The sequence below is a fragment of the Micropterus salmoides genome, unplaced genomic scaffold (assembly GCF_014851395.1).
Source record: "Micropterus salmoides isolate LMB-PRFRI ecotype aquatic unplaced genomic scaffold, ASM1485139v1 Ms_hic_scaffold_5, whole genome shotgun sequence".
Lineage (NCBI taxonomy): Eukaryota > Metazoa > Chordata > Actinopteri > Centrarchiformes > Centrarchidae > Micropterus > Micropterus salmoides.
The window spans coordinates 37,481,707-37,497,780 of NW_024044237.1; the positions used below are offsets into that span (position 1 = coordinate 37,481,707).

General features: G+C 46.4%; 1 protein-coding gene across 1 annotated transcript; it reads left to right on the top strand.

The window, feature by feature from the left end:
• The first annotated feature begins 4,531 nt into the window (after positions 1-4,531).
• On the top strand, positions 4,532-15,990 carry LOC119889394 (syntaxin-6-like). Its single transcript, XM_038700322.1, has 8 exons — positions 4,532-4,800; positions 7,201-7,370; positions 7,462-7,556; positions 7,774-7,833; positions 9,504-9,626; positions 9,725-9,831; positions 11,063-11,157; positions 13,126-15,990. The coding sequence occupies exons 1-8, from the start codon at positions 4,766-4,768 to the stop codon at positions 13,200-13,202; spliced, it is 762 nt and encodes a 253-aa protein (XP_038556250.1). The 5' UTR covers positions 4,532-4,765; the 3' UTR covers positions 13,203-15,990.
• Positions 15,991-16,074: the final 84 nt, after the last annotated feature.

The window sequence follows — 16,074 nt, forward strand, 5'->3', positions numbered from 1 at the left end:
CTACATTAAAACGTTGATGTATTGGCCGTTCACGTGCACTGGGCGTGTAAACGTGAAGCAGGTGGTCTGTTCTGTAGTTACACAAGATTTGGCGAAAGAATAAATAAACAGCCTACAGACGAAGAATAGAGTACAGAATATTTAATAAAAATACCAGGTCAAAAACTCCGTCAGCAGCGTCGTGTTTCTGCTTTGCATGACTTATGAGAGCCAATCAGAGAGCCGAGTGTGAGCGGCTGCGTCCTCGTTTCTAAAGTCCTCCGTTTTGGCTCGTCCGCACTAAAACGCCCTCCGGAGTTTTGAGAAGCAGAACGGGTCGGCAGCATTTCCAAACTTCTCCGTCTTAGGTCTTTGTTTTCACCGTTTTAGTCTGGACAGGAGGTGCAGACGCAGCAGAAGGTGCCGCATTCGGCCACTGAACCAAAGACGGTCCAAAACCTGAGAACTGACCAACGGAGGAACCAAGACAAAGAGATCCACCATCCAGCCCATCAGCCCCTGAGAACACCAGACAGACGTAGTGATCAGCACCATCCTCTGGGTCACCTTGGCTGCAGGTGGATCAGGGTCAGAGCTGGTTAGCTATCTGGACCAGGACCACCTGCAGGACACAGGAAGCTTCAACAGCACTGTGGCGGTGCTGAGGGGGGTTCAGGAGCAGATGATCATCTGAGGTGTCAAACACCAAATGTCTTTTACAATCCCTCACTTACACCAGTAAAACACATTTGATAAAGTAACATTAATGCTGTTAAGCAGCAGAATCCCCTGAAACCGGAGCTGCAGCAGAGAACAGCTTCTGTTCTCAGTGTTATTGTTCTACGCAGAACAATGGCGTTGCCGCCTGTGAACGCTGCAGTCACACATTCATCAGTTTAGGTTACTGTGACTCTGAGGGTGGATTTGCCGGGCGGAGCGGCGCTCCTGCTCCTCCAGGGTAGATTTGGGTCCTGCTTCCGTCTCAGTTCTTAAACTGAGGTTTGACCGTTTGATTTCACTTCTGCAACGTTGACTTTCATACAAGAACCCTTCAGTCAGAGGCTCCGGGGCCCCTGACCCGTCTGGGCCCTCGTCCCTCCATAGAAATACAACAGAAGCAAACGCTTCACGTCAGAAGAGGAAGGAAGACCCGGGCCCGGGTCTGTGTTCCCTGGTGGGGGATCTCCGCTGGTAGAGTTTAGATAAAACTGATCTGAGACACCTTGTGGCTCCAGCTGCGCTGCAGTAGTGAACGATCGTCTGCTTGATTCAGGGCTTCAGTTCTGGTCTCGGTGCAGCTTGTGATATCATAGACTCTCCTGTGCTTCACGTCTCATCTGGAGGAGCGCCGTGTGTTTGTTAGATTACATCAGCACCTTCTGATCTGCAGCCAAGATGGCTGCCTCCTCGCTGCAGCTGATGTTTCTGTGCCTCTGCTTCACAACTCGTGTGTCATCATCTGCACATCAACTCGCCATTTTGGAAATGTATTTGTGAAGCTGCGGAGACTCTGCTGTTTCACACAAATGCCAGACAGATGAAAAACATGCAGCCCGAGCGGGACGACGCGGAGAGAGGACGTGTTATTTATAGAGACAGCAGACGAGACGCGGTGGGCTGATAACAAACTGGGAGACGCTGCAGCCACAAGAAGCAAAGAGAACGGCAGCAGATCACCTTCTTCTCAGTTCCTGTTGCTTCTGTAAATTACGTTGGTAACCAGGTTTTAAAAACGGAGCCATTTTTCATCTCATGCGAAGTAGAGCTGTGTTGGTTACAGACTCTCGTCTGGTCTCCAGCCCAGAAGGCTCAGTTAGAGCTGCGGTTTTAATGCCCTGTTTGTTTTCAGGTGTTCGTGTGAAATTAAAAGTGCTCCAGCGTCCTGCACTACGGCGTAGAGGCCGCAGCTGTGGCCCCCAGAGGGAGTCAACAAAGGCGTTTAAAAGAATATCAGAATCAAAGGAAACTTACAATAAAACAACCACGGCCTGAGTGAACCCTCCCACAGAGCTGTGGACGTCTTTCAGCAGCAGATTAAAGTCTGAGAAAGTGTCATCAGACAGTGATTCAACTTCCTGTCTGCCGCGAGGAGCAGACAGGAAGCAGGTTAAACTGGAGAAAGTAACTGTGTCGTCTGTCAGCTGAAGTTTTGTTGGCTTCTTCAGAGGAAATGAAGGCTGATCTGAAATCTGTGGCTGTTTGTTTCTCCATTACAAAACATTTTGGAATCGAGAAATAAAGGTCAAAGATTTCAACACAGTCCGCTCAGCTCTGACAGCCGACTCACCGTAGGTTTAAATATATAACCGTCTCCGCAGCAGCTGTCCTTGTTCTCGGTCCTTTAGCTTTTGATTTGTCGTTGCGCCGCCGGTCATCTTGGAAATGCTCTGTTAGAGAGCTTTTCTAAAACCACTCAAAGCACTTTTTACACACATCACATACATTCACAGCCAGCAGGGGGTGCAGGGTTTTACCCAAGGACACTTCGACACGCAGCCTGGAGGAGCCGGGGATTGAACCGCCGCTCTTTTGATTTACGGGCAGCCCGCTCTACCTCCTAAACCACAGTTTCATTATTAATGTAAGTCCATAACTTGTCGATGTTAAGGAGCCAATAAATCAGCTGTCTCGCAGTCGATCGCGCTCTCTGTGGGTTCTTTTATTTTACTACGTCAACAGATGAGGGTTCCAGCTTATCGATCGGCGTCTCGTTCTTGAACTCCGCCTTGGTTATGTGTGACTCGGGCCTCCCGGTGGGGACTGGGGTCACCGTGGGGGCTCGAGACGCTGTCTGATCTGAGATGTTATTAATGTGCTGCTCTGTTTCCTTTTCACTAAGTAAGGTTTAGAGTGAAGACTAAATTTGACTCTCCAGGAATCATCAAAAGCTTGATTGGGATTAATTCGTTCTGTTTTCTGTTTAAAGCCAAACAGTTAATTTTCCATCAAAGACAGAATTCAGAGTCGATGTTCCCAATAAAATGTTGAATCTTTCCAGAATCTGCTGCAGAGCCAGAGTCCAGATATTCTCCCTCTTCAGGTTTCAGTAAACAGAGCAGCAGGAGACTGTGGAAGGTTCAGCTGGGGATGCATCTGTCTTTATTGCAACTCCAGTACAAATATCCACCTCTTTAAGAGGAAAACTATAAATAAAGAATAAAACATTTAATCAGTTCAGGCTTCTAATAAATTTACCTGTATCACGAGTCTTTAAGGCTTTGGGCTCTGAAGAGTCTGAATAGTTTGCATTTATTTCCATTCATAAAAACATAAAAACAAAAACAAAAAACATAAAAATGTGATTTATGTTCTAAACTGCAGACCATAAAAACAGCACATCTTTGAACAGCAGTGAAAAACGGACAGAAAGGTTCCAGCAGGTATATTTTGGGCTGAAGCCCTGAATAACACAAGTGAACGGTTGTTTCACCATCAGAAAGGTGATGTCTCTCTCTGGGTCACACCGACGGACAAGTCTGAAACATCTCGAGGTTTGTTTGTGATCAAGTGTCCTGATGGTCCAAACGTCTTCTCTTCATGGGGCCATTTAACCACAACAGACAGGTAGAGAGAAGCACAGGTGTCATTTACAATGGGGACGCTGGGGACGCTGGGGACGCTGGGGACGCGTTCCCACCACTTTTTTAAATGGTTGATTTTGTCTTCACCTCTTTTTGAAAGCATTTGCTAAAAGTTTTCTGCAAATTAGCTCACGACAAGAAATGTTAAATAACAAATAACAATTCTATGAGAAAGTTTTACTTGCACACAATGAATGGATGAATAAAATGTTCATGTAAATATAGAATAAACAGATCTGCATTGTCCAAAAAAGTAACTTAGGCTAAAAAACAAGCTGCTGATTTCTGCACTGTATTCAATAACATTTCTATATTCTGAACTGTCACCGGCGACCTGAATTTGTTTCCCTTCACATAAATAAAGACATTTCCACCATAAATAAATAGAAATGTCTCTAGAATGCAGGAAATTAAGAGTTTAATGCTCAAAATCCTCTGGGGGAGGAGCCCCCCCCATCAAGTAACCTTTTTCATCAATGAATACTTAATACTAAATAGCATTGGAGTATCTTGTTGTCTTGTTCTGGGACTCCATTATCACGTCTCGTGGCCCAACTGTTTCGGCCTAACATGAGCCCCTAAATGCCCCCCCCCCCCCACACTTCTCAACACAGTGACGCCTTTGGTTCCCCTTTAATAACATCCTCCCGCCTTGCGTTACAACAGCAGGGACGTTTTAGAAAGACAAGCGTTCAGAATGGTTCATTAGAAAAAGAATATTATTGTTAAAGCAACTGTGGAAAAATATAGATCTGTGTTTGAATAATATGTCACAGTCATTCCAGCTGGAAAACTTCTCAACAGATTCAGGGTCGGGGAATAAAAAGACAAGTGGGACACGTTCATTGTGAGCTGAGATCACCGACTGATCTCGCGGCATTTGCAAAGAAATTAAATCGCCTCTCATGTCAGCTGCAGTCAGCTCGAGCGCACCTCTTAAAACCTTCTGACTTTAATACCTGTTGTAACGTTACGTCATTGAGGCGTCCTCGCGGGGACAGAGGAACCAACGTGTGTGTGACGTCACGGGGTCGTTTCCGCTGCGGAAGCCGCCGCCGCTTGTAAACAAAGCAGTTCAGCGGCAGCAGCGGCAGCAGCAGCGGGTCTGATGGAGGTCTGATCAGAGCCGAGGTGAACCCGGTCCCGTTCAGCCGACAGTCCGTGTGATGGAGCGCCGCTGCGACTGAGTCGGAACCAGCAGCAACATGTCTATGGAAGACCCGTTCTTCGTCGTCAAGGGGTCAGAACTCTTTACATCGAGCTAATGCTAACAGGCTAGTGTTAGCCTGCGCAGAGCTGATCGCTAAGCTAGTCAGTGATGAATGTAGCCACGGAGGCTACAGACGGCTATGCTAACGTTAGCGGCCAGTGTTTTGTTAGCATGTTGCTGTGGTGTTAGCCTGGTGGCGTTAGCCTGGTGGCGTTAGCATGTTGCTGTGGTGTTAGCCTGTTGCTGTGGTGTTAGCATGATGGTGTTAGCCTGGTGGCGTTAGCATGTTGCTGTGGTGTTAGCCTGGTGGCGTTAGCATGTTACTGTGGTGTTAGCATGATGGTGTTAGCCTGGTGGCGTTAGCATGTTGCTGTGGTGTTAGCATGATGGTGTTAGCCTGGTCGCGTTAGCATGTTGCTGTGGTGTTAGCCTGGTGGTGTTAGCATGTTACTGTGGTGTTAGCATGGTGGTGTTAGCCTGGTGGCGTTAGCATGTTGCTGTCATGTTGCTGTGGTGTTAGCCTGGTGGCGTTAGCATGTTGCTGTGGTGTTAGCATGTTGCTGTCATGTTGCTGTGGTGTTAGCATGTTGGTGTGGTGTTAGCATGTTGCTGTCATGTTGCTGTGGCGTTAGCATGTTGCTGTCATGTTGCTGTGGTGTTAGCATGTTGCTGTCATGTTGCTGTGGCGTTAGCATGTTGCTGTCATGTTGCTGTGGTGTTAGCATGTTGCTGTCATGTTGCTGTGGTGTTAGCATGTTGCTGTCATGTTGCTGTGGTGTTAGCATGTTGGTGTGGTGTTAGCATGTTGCTGTCATGTTGCTGTGGTGTTAGCATGTTGCTGTGGTGTTAGCCTGGTGGCGTTAGCATGTTGCTGTCATGTTGCTGTGGTGTTAGCATGGTGGTGTTAGCCTGGTGGCGTTAGCATGTTGCTGTCATGTTAAAGCAAACTGCAGCGTTTTCTGTCCCTGAATGAATCTAAATATTAAAATATGGTGAAAAGTGAAGATAATAAGAGATCAAATGTGTGTGCAGCTGGAAGAACTCAGAAACCAGCAGATCTTTAATTAATTATTAATAGTTTTCTCTAGTTGTGAAGCAGATTCATTCTTTGTTGTCCTCAGTGTTTTTCCTCACAAACTACACATAGTACACACATACTAACAATGTACACACATTTACACACTAACGCAGGAGTGACGTCATTAACTTGACTGTGAGTTTAACGCTCTTCTGGTTCAGGGTACAAAACTTGATATGTGAAACTGATTTAAAGGTTTATTCTGTGTCTTTCAGCAGAAATTCAGACTCGCATGTTTGTGAGTCAGTAAAGTGTGTTTTCATGTTGGTGTTTGTGTCTCCAGCCCTCCATGTGCAGTGATGAGTAATATCACAGTTCAGACGTCAGTGAGATGAATAATAGTACTAATGACACAAATGTTGATATAATTAATAATAACAATAGTAACTGTAGCCGCGGCTGTCGAGCAGGAACATGGAGGCAGCGGTACCCATCATGCAGTGCTGGACTGAGGAGTTTTCACAGCATGGACGCTTCTGTTGCTACGGTTACTCATGTGATGTGATGTGCGGCATCAGTGGGGTGAACGCCTGGAGGAAGAAGTAAGAGTTAACGAATAGGAGTCCTGTTAGGAGGCAGAAGAAGAAGAGCGCAGGAAGTGATGTCAGAGGTGTTATCAGAGGAAGTGTTCTCTGCAGAGTTTTCAGGAGCTTCTTGAAGTCAGAGAGGGACGCCCCTGCTCTGATGGCGTGCGGTAGCTCGTCACAGATGAGAACAGGGACTGAGGTCGCTTTGTGTGACGGGATGGCAGAGCCAGGCGGCGTTCGTTGGAGGAGCGTAGCGGCCGAGAAGGAACGTGGGCTTGGATTGTGGAGTTCAGGTAGATGGTGCAGACCCAGGAGTTGCTCTGTATGCAGCATCAGGGACTCTGATTAGATTCTGGAGGCCCCGGGGAGCCAATGGAGGGACATGAGTCCTTTTGGGCTGATGCTGATAGGTCGAGCAGGATAAGAACCGAGGACCGGGCTGCAGCTCTTGTTGACCTTAGGGCTCAGGGTTTCAGTAGAGCGGCCACTCTTAAAACCAGCCTGATGTGGATCTAGGAGGTCATTCCGTGAGAGGAGGAGACCTATTTGAAGACGTTTGATAGCTTTAGATAGAAACGGTTGTTTTCCAGTTTGTGCTGAGTTGTAGTTTGAACCGTCAGCGAGGGGGCGGTTACATTTCTGAGCAGCTGCAGAACATAATTAAAGAGTTGACTTCTGGGCTCAGACCAGAACATCTCATAATGACAAACTACTCTCAGAGTTCATACTTAAGACCAGACCGGCAAACCTGGAGTCTGACCCAACCCCGTGGTCCAGACCGTACTGGATAACCACAGCTTATGTTTTATGTTTGTTTGTTAACAGAGAGGTACAGAAGGCAGTGAACGCAGCTCAGAGCCTCCATCACAGATGGTGCGAGCTGCTACAGGAGGGGGGCGGAGCCTCCAAGGAGGAAATGGACTGGACGACCAATGAGCTGAGGAACAGCCTGCGTTCCATCGAGTGGGACCTGGAGGACCTCGACGAGACCATCAATATCCTTTAAAGAGCTGCGTCTCAGCTGTGATGTGTGCTTTGGAAGTGTGAACACTTAAAGACAAACGTGTTTCTTAACTGTCTGTGAACGCATCGTTGAGTCCAACCCAAAGAAGTTCAACCTGGACGCGGCCGAGCTGTCGAAAAGGAAAGCCTTCATCACCAGCACCAGACAGACTGTCAAGGTCCTCTAACGCCATCAGTCACCTGTCTTCAGTCCACAGACAGCAGCTTCTTTATTTAATCGTACTCGTGGTCACTGTTTGTTTTATATCTGTAGGTTTATGTGTTTAAAAATACTCTTCTTATTGTTTATTATGGAGCTGCTACGGGCCGGTTTGATGTGGATCTGAAGAATTGGTCCATCCGATTTGGTGCTGACTGACTTTTCTTCTCTTAAAGGAAATGAAAGATCAGATGTCGATTCCAGCTGCTGCCTCAGTGGACAGAAAGAACAAACAGGTATATGCACACACCTGAAGTACACATCACCAGGTGACCTACCCGACTACAGCTGTGTGACTGTGCTAGAATTTAATTAAATTTTTTAACCTGTCCTGCCCAGCAGCCTGGTAGAGAGTGTGATGAGCTGGACACCATATTGTGCCAGACAGATTTTACTTTAACAAGAGAGGATTAAAATACTCCTTTGTCTGTTTTATTATTTATTTAATTATGTATTGATTTGTCAGCGGTCCGGACAGGGGGGCAGACACGGGGATGGGGGGGCACAAACAGACAGCACAGAGAAAGGCCTGTAAGAGAAGGGGGGTGGAAGGTGGGGACAACAGGGAAAAGCAGAGGGAAACACCAAGTGCAGAAAGCAACGAAACCTGCAAGAGAACAGAGCTCTGTTCTCTTGCAGGTTTCGTTGCTTTCTGTGTTCCCCCTTCCCTGGCTTGGGGAGGAGAAAAACAACAACAAACAAACAAAAACAAACAAACCGGATCAACCCGCGCAGAGACCCCCACCCCCAGAAGCCAGGGCACCCCACGACACCCCAAAGCGCAAAGGACCCCAGACCGCATGTCCCGGGGGAAGCTGTACCCCGCTCCAAGGAAGGACAGCTCCCCGCCGCCCCAAGGAAGGACAGCTCCCCGCCGCCAGGGAGCGATAACGCGGGAGAACCAGGCCAACGGTCCCCCAGCCCAGCCAGAGGCATCCCTCCCCAGAGTGCAGGCAGTGCCAGCAGCCCCCGAGGCCGATCTCATCCCCAGACGGGGGCCCAGGCCCCCCCAGTCAAGCGCCCCCATTGAGGAGCACCAAAACCTACCCCGACAACACCGGCCATGCACCCCAGAGACTCCCGAATGCCCCCACTGTGAGAGAGCTGGCAGGGGGAAGCAGCTGGAGCCCCACCCCTGCCGAAGAGGGCCCAGGCGAGGAGAGGAGACAACGGGCCCCCAGGCTCAGGGACACTGTGCTAGAATTTTAAAAAGCCTTTGGAAACCCTTTTTCTGAGATCTATTAGGACCCTTGAAAGATCCCTTAATTTAAAACTCCTTCAAAGATCCTGAAACTTCCCGAGACACTGCTGATACCTCTTCAGAGGTCCGTGGTCATCTCTGAAATCCTTGAAGTCTTTAAGGGACCCCTAATGAAACAAGAAATCCCACTTCAAAGCCCCCCAAGTTTGAAACCCTTCAAAGTCCACCAGTTTCCACCACCTGGAGACCCCTGTAGGATGAAGGTTTGCTAGGTCCCTGAAGGTTAGGGTAAGCGTAAGCGAGGTCCCTGGAGGCCCCTGGAGGGTATAGAGGGTATGCATTGATGTCACTTCCCCTTCTGGAACAGGCTGGACTGAGTGGAGAACATCTGTTACCATGGCTGCATTTAGCAAACCAGGAGTGATTATTTGCTCAAATTAAAGGCAGTCGGACTCGACAGCGATCCTCACTGCTTACCAAAGAACCAGCAGCTCTTTCCCATTTTAGATGTGTTGTTTGTGTTTTTGCTGATTCAAGCTAACACTGCTGCTCGTCTTTCTGCCACTCAGTGAGCGTAACCGCGTTCTGTGACGTCATGCGCGTGCCCTCTGTACAGTACGGCTAGGGTAGGTTCATGTGTGGACACGGAGCTGCTGCTGATGTAAAGTGTCTGATAGTGCGTGTTTGTGTTGTTGTGATGTGCAGGCTCTGCTCGGCGAGCGTGGTGCTCAAGGTCCGATCTGGCAGCCTGATAAATACGTCCGACTGGATCAGCAACTGCAGAAGGCCAACACTCAGTTTATAGAGGAGCAGCAGGGCCAGCAGCAGGTACGGCAACACTGAGATATGGTGCAGTATCAGTGTGGTGGTCTAAGAATGTCAAGCAAAAGAAGAATGTATTGAAATAACGTGAATGTTTGTATCAGCTGATAGTGGAGCAGCAAGATGAACAGCTGGAGCTCGTGTCAGGAACAATCGGAGTCCTGAAGAACATGTCGGAGAGGATCGGCATGGAGCTGGACGAACAGTCTGTGTAAGAACTTTCACCACCCTTTAGAGCGATGATCACAGAGAACCCTCGATGTTTAAAATGTGTCTCCAACAACTGACTTATGGCCCATTTATACTCCTGCGTCGGGGCTACACGCGTAGCATTTATACTTGTGCGTTGGTGTCTCCGTCACCCCCAAACGCTAGTCAGCAGCAGCGCTACAGCATCCACTGTGTTGACTTTTGCCGGCCGAGCAGGCTAACTTCAGGTTTAGCCCTCCACTATCGTGAATGGGGGTAAAATTGTATACGTGCGGCTGGTGTAGCCTTCAGCGCTGCAACTAATGACTATTTTATTTCCTATTTTTGTGGCTGGCCGCCACAAAAATAGGAAAAACTGCCTTTCCTCTGTTGTTGCTGCTGCACTGGTCTGAGTAACTGGGACCAGGGTGCTCTGTGGGCGGGACTGGCACCGGCCGGCACTGCGTACCTCGTGGCGCTTGTGGAGCTTCTCGACCCCGAAAATGTTTGATTCACCATCAACTTTGGTAAAACTGCCAATATTCAAGTTCTACTCAGTTGACTTTAAGCCTCAAAACCGCTCAAAAATGCATTTTGTGATGAAACGGCATAAAAAACTTGTGAAAACAAAGGCTGTTCTGCTGTTCGCCTCTATATGTATAATTTATTTGATCATTTTTGAAAGACTACATGACCCTGTTTCTAGTAGGTTCAGCATTTTAGTTCTAAACAGTTCTCCCCCGTCTGCTAACCTCATAATGTCTCTGTGTTTCTCTGACAAATATGCTGACGCGACCCTTAAAGTACCTCGGCGACCCGCCTGAGTGAAGTCTGTGCAGGGACACAGCTGATTTTGCCTTATTATAAACTGCAAGCGTTGTGTCGTCTTCACTCACGGCAAGAACTTACTCACCGGCCGATCGTTCGGTGCATCTCTAGTATATTCCAGCTGTTTTAAACATCACGACTGAAAAAGACTTCCGCAGAGGAGACACTGATGCATCCTCGCTTACAGCTCCTCCGGGGTTTTGAGGGGACGAGCCTCTGGCGGTCGGGTCTTTGAGGGGACGAGCCTCTGGCGGTCGGGGTTTTGAGGGGACGAGCCTCTGGCGGTCGGGGTTTTGAGGGGACGAGCCTCTGGCGGTCGGGGTTTTGAGGGGACGAGCCTCTGGCGGTCGGGGTTTTGAGGGAAGAGAGGGTCTGTGGTTGTTTCCTGCTCAGACTTGTTAAGTGGTTCTGTGTTTTTCCTGCAGGATGTTGGACGACTTCACTCACGAGGTGGACAACACTCAGTCCAGATTGGACAACGTCATGAAGAAACTGGCCAAAGTGTCTCACATGACCAGCGGTAATTCTGCCCGGCAACACGTGATGTCACCCTCAGTGTTTCTGCTGAGGAGTCGCCGAAATCAATCAAAAGAATAATTAAGGGATATATAGCTTTTAGCTCTGAAGGTGTTTACTCCAGTTGGTCCTTCACTGATCCGGGTTCAGGTTTCTCTTGGACCAGATCTAAGTACTCTGATGGCATCAGTATTGATCAGACATCAGGAACACCAATAGTTGGGGTTATTGATAGTGAAAGTTGTAGTTAGTTAAAAGTTATTAGCACTGTATTTTTGGAAGTGGTTATAGTTAGTTGTAGATAAGTTATGCAGTAGTTAGTAGTAGTTGCAGTTAGCTATGCAATAGTTAGTTGCGGTTAGTTATGCTGTAGTTAGTAGTAGTTGCGGTTAACTATGCTGTAGTTAGTAGTTAGTTGCGGTTAGTTATGCTGTAGTTAGTAGTAGTTGCGGTTAACTATGCTGTAGTTAGTAGTTAGTTGCGGTTAGTTATGCTGTAGTTAGTAGTTAGTTGCGGTTAGCTATGCTGTAGTTAGTAGTTGCGGTTAGTTATGCTGTAGTTAGTAGTAGTTGCGGTTAGCTATGCTGTAGTTAGTAGTAGTTGCGGTTAGCTATGCTGTAGTTAGTAGTTAGTTGCGGTTAGCTATGCTGTAGTTAGTAGTTGCGGTTAGTTATGCTGTAGTTAGTAGTTAGTTGCCGTTAGCTATGCTGTAGTTAGTTGCGGTAAGTTATGCTGTAGTTAGTTGCGGTTAGTTATGCTGTAGTTAGTAGTAGTTGCGGTTAACTATGCTGTAGTTAGTAGTTAGTTGCGGTTAGTTATGCTGTAGTTAGTAGTTAGTTGCGGTTAACTATGCTGTAGTTAGTAGTTAGTTGCAGTTAGCTATGCTGTAGTTAGTTGCGGTAAGTTATGCTGTAGTTAGTTGCGGTTAGTTATGCTGTAGTTAGTAGTTAGTTGCCGTTAGCTATGCAGTAGTTAGTTGCAGTTAGTTATGCTGTAGTTAGTAGTAGTTGCCGTTAGCTATGCTGTAGTTAGTTGCCGTTAGCTATGCAGTAGTTAGTTGCAGTTAGTTATGCTGTAGTTAGTAGTTAGTTGCCGTTAGCTATGCTGTAGTTAGTTGCCGTTAGTAATGCTGTAGTTAGTAGTTAGTTGCCGTTAGTAATGCTGTAGTTAGTAGTTAGTTGCCGTTAGCTATGCAGTAGTTAGTTGCAGTTAGTAATGCTGTAGTTAGTAGTTAGTTGCCGTTAGCTATGCTGTAGTTAGTTGCCGTTAGCTATGCAGTAGTTAGTTGCAGTTAGTTATGCAGTAGTTAGTTGTAGTTAGTTATGCTGTAGTTAGTTGCCGTTAGCTATGCAGTAGTTAGTTGCAGTTAGTTATGCTGTAGTTAGTAGTAGTTGCAGTTAGTTATGCTGTAGTTAGTTGCCGTTAGCTATGCAGTAGTTAGTTGCAGTTAGTAATGCTGTAGTTAGTTGCCGTTAGCTATGCAGTAGTTAGTTGCAGTTAGTAATGCTGTAGTTAGTAGTTAGTTGCCGTTAGCTATGCTGTAGTTAGTTGCCGTTAGCTATGCAGTAGTTAGTTGCAGTTAGTAATGCTGTAGTTAGTAGTAGTTGCCGTTAGCTATGCTGTAGTTAGTTGCCGTTAGCTATGCAGTAGTTAGTTGCAGTTAGTTATGCTGTAGTTAGTAGTTAGTTGCCGGTAGCTATGCTGTAGTTAGTTGCCGTTAGCTATGCAGTAGTTAGTTGCAGTTAGTTATGCTGTAGTTAGTAGTTAGTTGCCGTTAGCTATGCTGTAGTTAGTTGCCGTTAGCTATGCAGTAGTTAGTTGCAGTTAGTAATGCTGTAGTTAGTAGTAGTTGCCGTTAGCTATGCAGTAGTTAGTTGCAGTTAGTAATGCTGTAGTTAGTAGTAGTTGCCGTTAGCTATGCTGTAGTTAGTTGCACTTAGTTGACAGTTATTAACACTGTGTATTTCAACAGATCGTCGTCAGTGGTGCGCTATCGGCGTGTTGCTCGCCATCCTCTTCGTTGTCATCCTCCTCTTCTTCATCCTCTGATTGAGGCCTCTTCCTGTCAGCACAGAACTCGTCTTAATGCTGTGTCTACACGTCTACTGGACTCTACTGGACTCTACTGACCCCTACAGACCTCTGCTGAGCTTATCAGGACTAGACTGGACTGGAGAAAAAAAGAAAGAAAGTCAAAAAGCAAAAACCAGTCCAGTAGAGTCCTGATCCTGAGCCAGCTGGACTGAAGACGTGTTGGATGATAAGACACTGGAAGTAAAGCATTCTAGGATTTGATGTTATTAAATTCTGGGTGACGCCCACCTCCATCAGAGAACCACTCCATTTATAGAATTACACACCTGAGAAGTCGGAACAATCAGCCAATCGGGCTCCTGGAAAAACTGAACCCACAGACAGCATCAGTATTTAAGTTTAACATGAAACAGCAGGTAAACTCCAGCTGGCAGCAGATCGGTCTGTCGCATTCTGGTTTTATTTAACCTGTGTCAAACAAAAATCCATCATCTTTCATCTCACTAATCAAAATGAAACAAGGTCTGAAACCAGTTACTGGACTCTCCTGGACTCTGATATCACAGACAGACTTTACTGCACCACACTGTGTTCTGGTTTCTCCTGGACCCTCCTGGACGTTCTCTTCCCTGTGAGTGGGACTGATGTGAAAATCATCGCAGAGGTTAAAGGTCAGACCGGGTGTAAATAAGTTTGACATGTTCATGTTTTAGAAAAAATTGTTTGATGTTTTCTTTAAAGGGCTGAAAAAAACATCTCAACTCCAGATTAATTCCCGTTCGACTCTAGATTAATCCCTGTTCGACTCCAGATTAATCCCTGTTCGACTCCTGTTTATCTCCAGTTCAATCCTCGTTCAACTCCAGTTCAATCTCCGTTCAACTCCAGTTCAACTCCAGTTCAATCTCCGTTCAACTCCAGTTCAACTCCAGTTCGACTCCAGTTCAATCCCTGTTCGACTCCAGTTCGACTCCAGTTCAATCCCCGTTCAATCCCTGTTCGACTCCAGTTCAATCCCCGTTCAATCCCTGTTCAACTCCAGTTCGACTTCAGATTAATCCCCGTTCAACTCCAGTTGAACTCCAGTTCAACTCCAGTTGAACTCCAGTTCAACTCCAGTTGAACTCCAGTTCAATCCCCGTTCAATCCCTGTTCAACTCCAGTTCGACTCCAGTTCGACTCCAGTTCAATCCCTGTTCGACTCCAGTTTGACTCCAGTTCGACTCCAGTTCAATCCCCGTTCAATCCCTGTTCAACTCCAGTTCGACTCCAGATTAATCCCCGTTCGACTCCAGATTAATCCCCGTTCGACTCCAGATTAATCCCCGTTCGACTCCAGATTAATCCCTGTTCGACTCCAGTTCGACTCCAGTTCAATCCCCGTTCAATCCCTGTTCAACTCCAGTTCGACTCCAGATTAATCCCCGTTCGACTCCAGATTAATCCCCGTTCGACTCCAGTTCAACCCCAGATTAATCCCTGTTTAACTCCAGTCTAATTGTACTTTATAACCACTTTAACTCCAGTTTAGTAACTTCTGTTTGACTCCTTTTAGACACTTTAACTCCACTTGAATAAAACTTTGAACTCCAGTTTTAATTTCAGGTTAAGTTTAATCCTACCTTTTTCCCCGTGTATCAATCAGAGGATACGGGTGTCACCACAGTGGTTATCAGCTTTCTGACGTTCCTCGCTGTACGGGTAATCTTCCTTCATATTCTACCGCTCTGGTTCAGCTCCGGTTCAGTACGAGGCTGGAGCTCGTTAATAAAAAAACCACATGAAATAACATAAGAACACTAAAACTTCCTGTTTCTGTTATTTTTCTGTTTACAATTTGTGTCTTTAGGCGACTGATGTTTTATCTTTTATTACTTTATTTTATTTCCTGTACGGTATTTTATTCACACCACACACTTCCTGCTGCTTCAATTCACAATAAAAGCCTTTCCCCAGTGCACCTCTGGTGGGCTTTTAATGTGAAGCAGCAGCAGGAAGTTAGCGTGCGAGCTAACTGCCTGTTTGATAACAGGTGAGCTGTAATGGTGCTTTCAGACCAAACGCCACTTTCCTCGCGTGAGTACATTAGCTGCAAGTGTTCACACACAACACGAGAAGGCGATTAGAACCCGCGAAAATTCGCTCGAGTTGGAAATTTTCAACTCCGGCCTTCACGTTGCCTTCACGTCACCGGCACCAACCCTTCGCACCGCCTGACAGGAAATCGCAGCTCTATGCGTCTTTGCATTGACTTTGTATGTAGACTCCCCGCCCCGAACGCTCGCTTCGCTTTTGGTCTGAAAGCACAGTCAGACGCAGGTTCAGTCTGCAGATGGTGTTAAAATGTTTCCTGTTACTGTTTTAATAAACTAAACCTCAGTATTGATAACTGACTGAAAAACACAGAATTTCAACACTAACTCTTCAGAAGTCCATCCTGCAGGTTTCACCCTTAATGACTGTTTCTGTGTCGACTGAACATTTATTTTATGTTGAAATGAAATCCATGTTTCAACCGACATGATGATGATGAATCCACTCTGTTTGCTGACACATCAGCTCAGTGAATTCAGAAGAGAAGTTCTCTCATCGCACTTTTCCTTCCAGAACTCTGGAACATTAAAATATTTCAGCTGAGTGAACTCGTTTGAGAAGTGAAACCATTTAAACTGTATTATTAATCGTGAATTGAAAACATTGTCTTTATTCATTTACTTTGTGTGTGAGTGAACGTTTTATGTCTGCTGGTGAATTTTATTTCAATGAACTGATGCAGAAAATAAAAACGGAATCTGATCTTTGACATGTTTTCTGCCTGTTTTCATGACGTTTGGATCAGCTGAGGCTCAATAACAGGCAGAGATCTGTTAGTGACCTTTCACAGCTG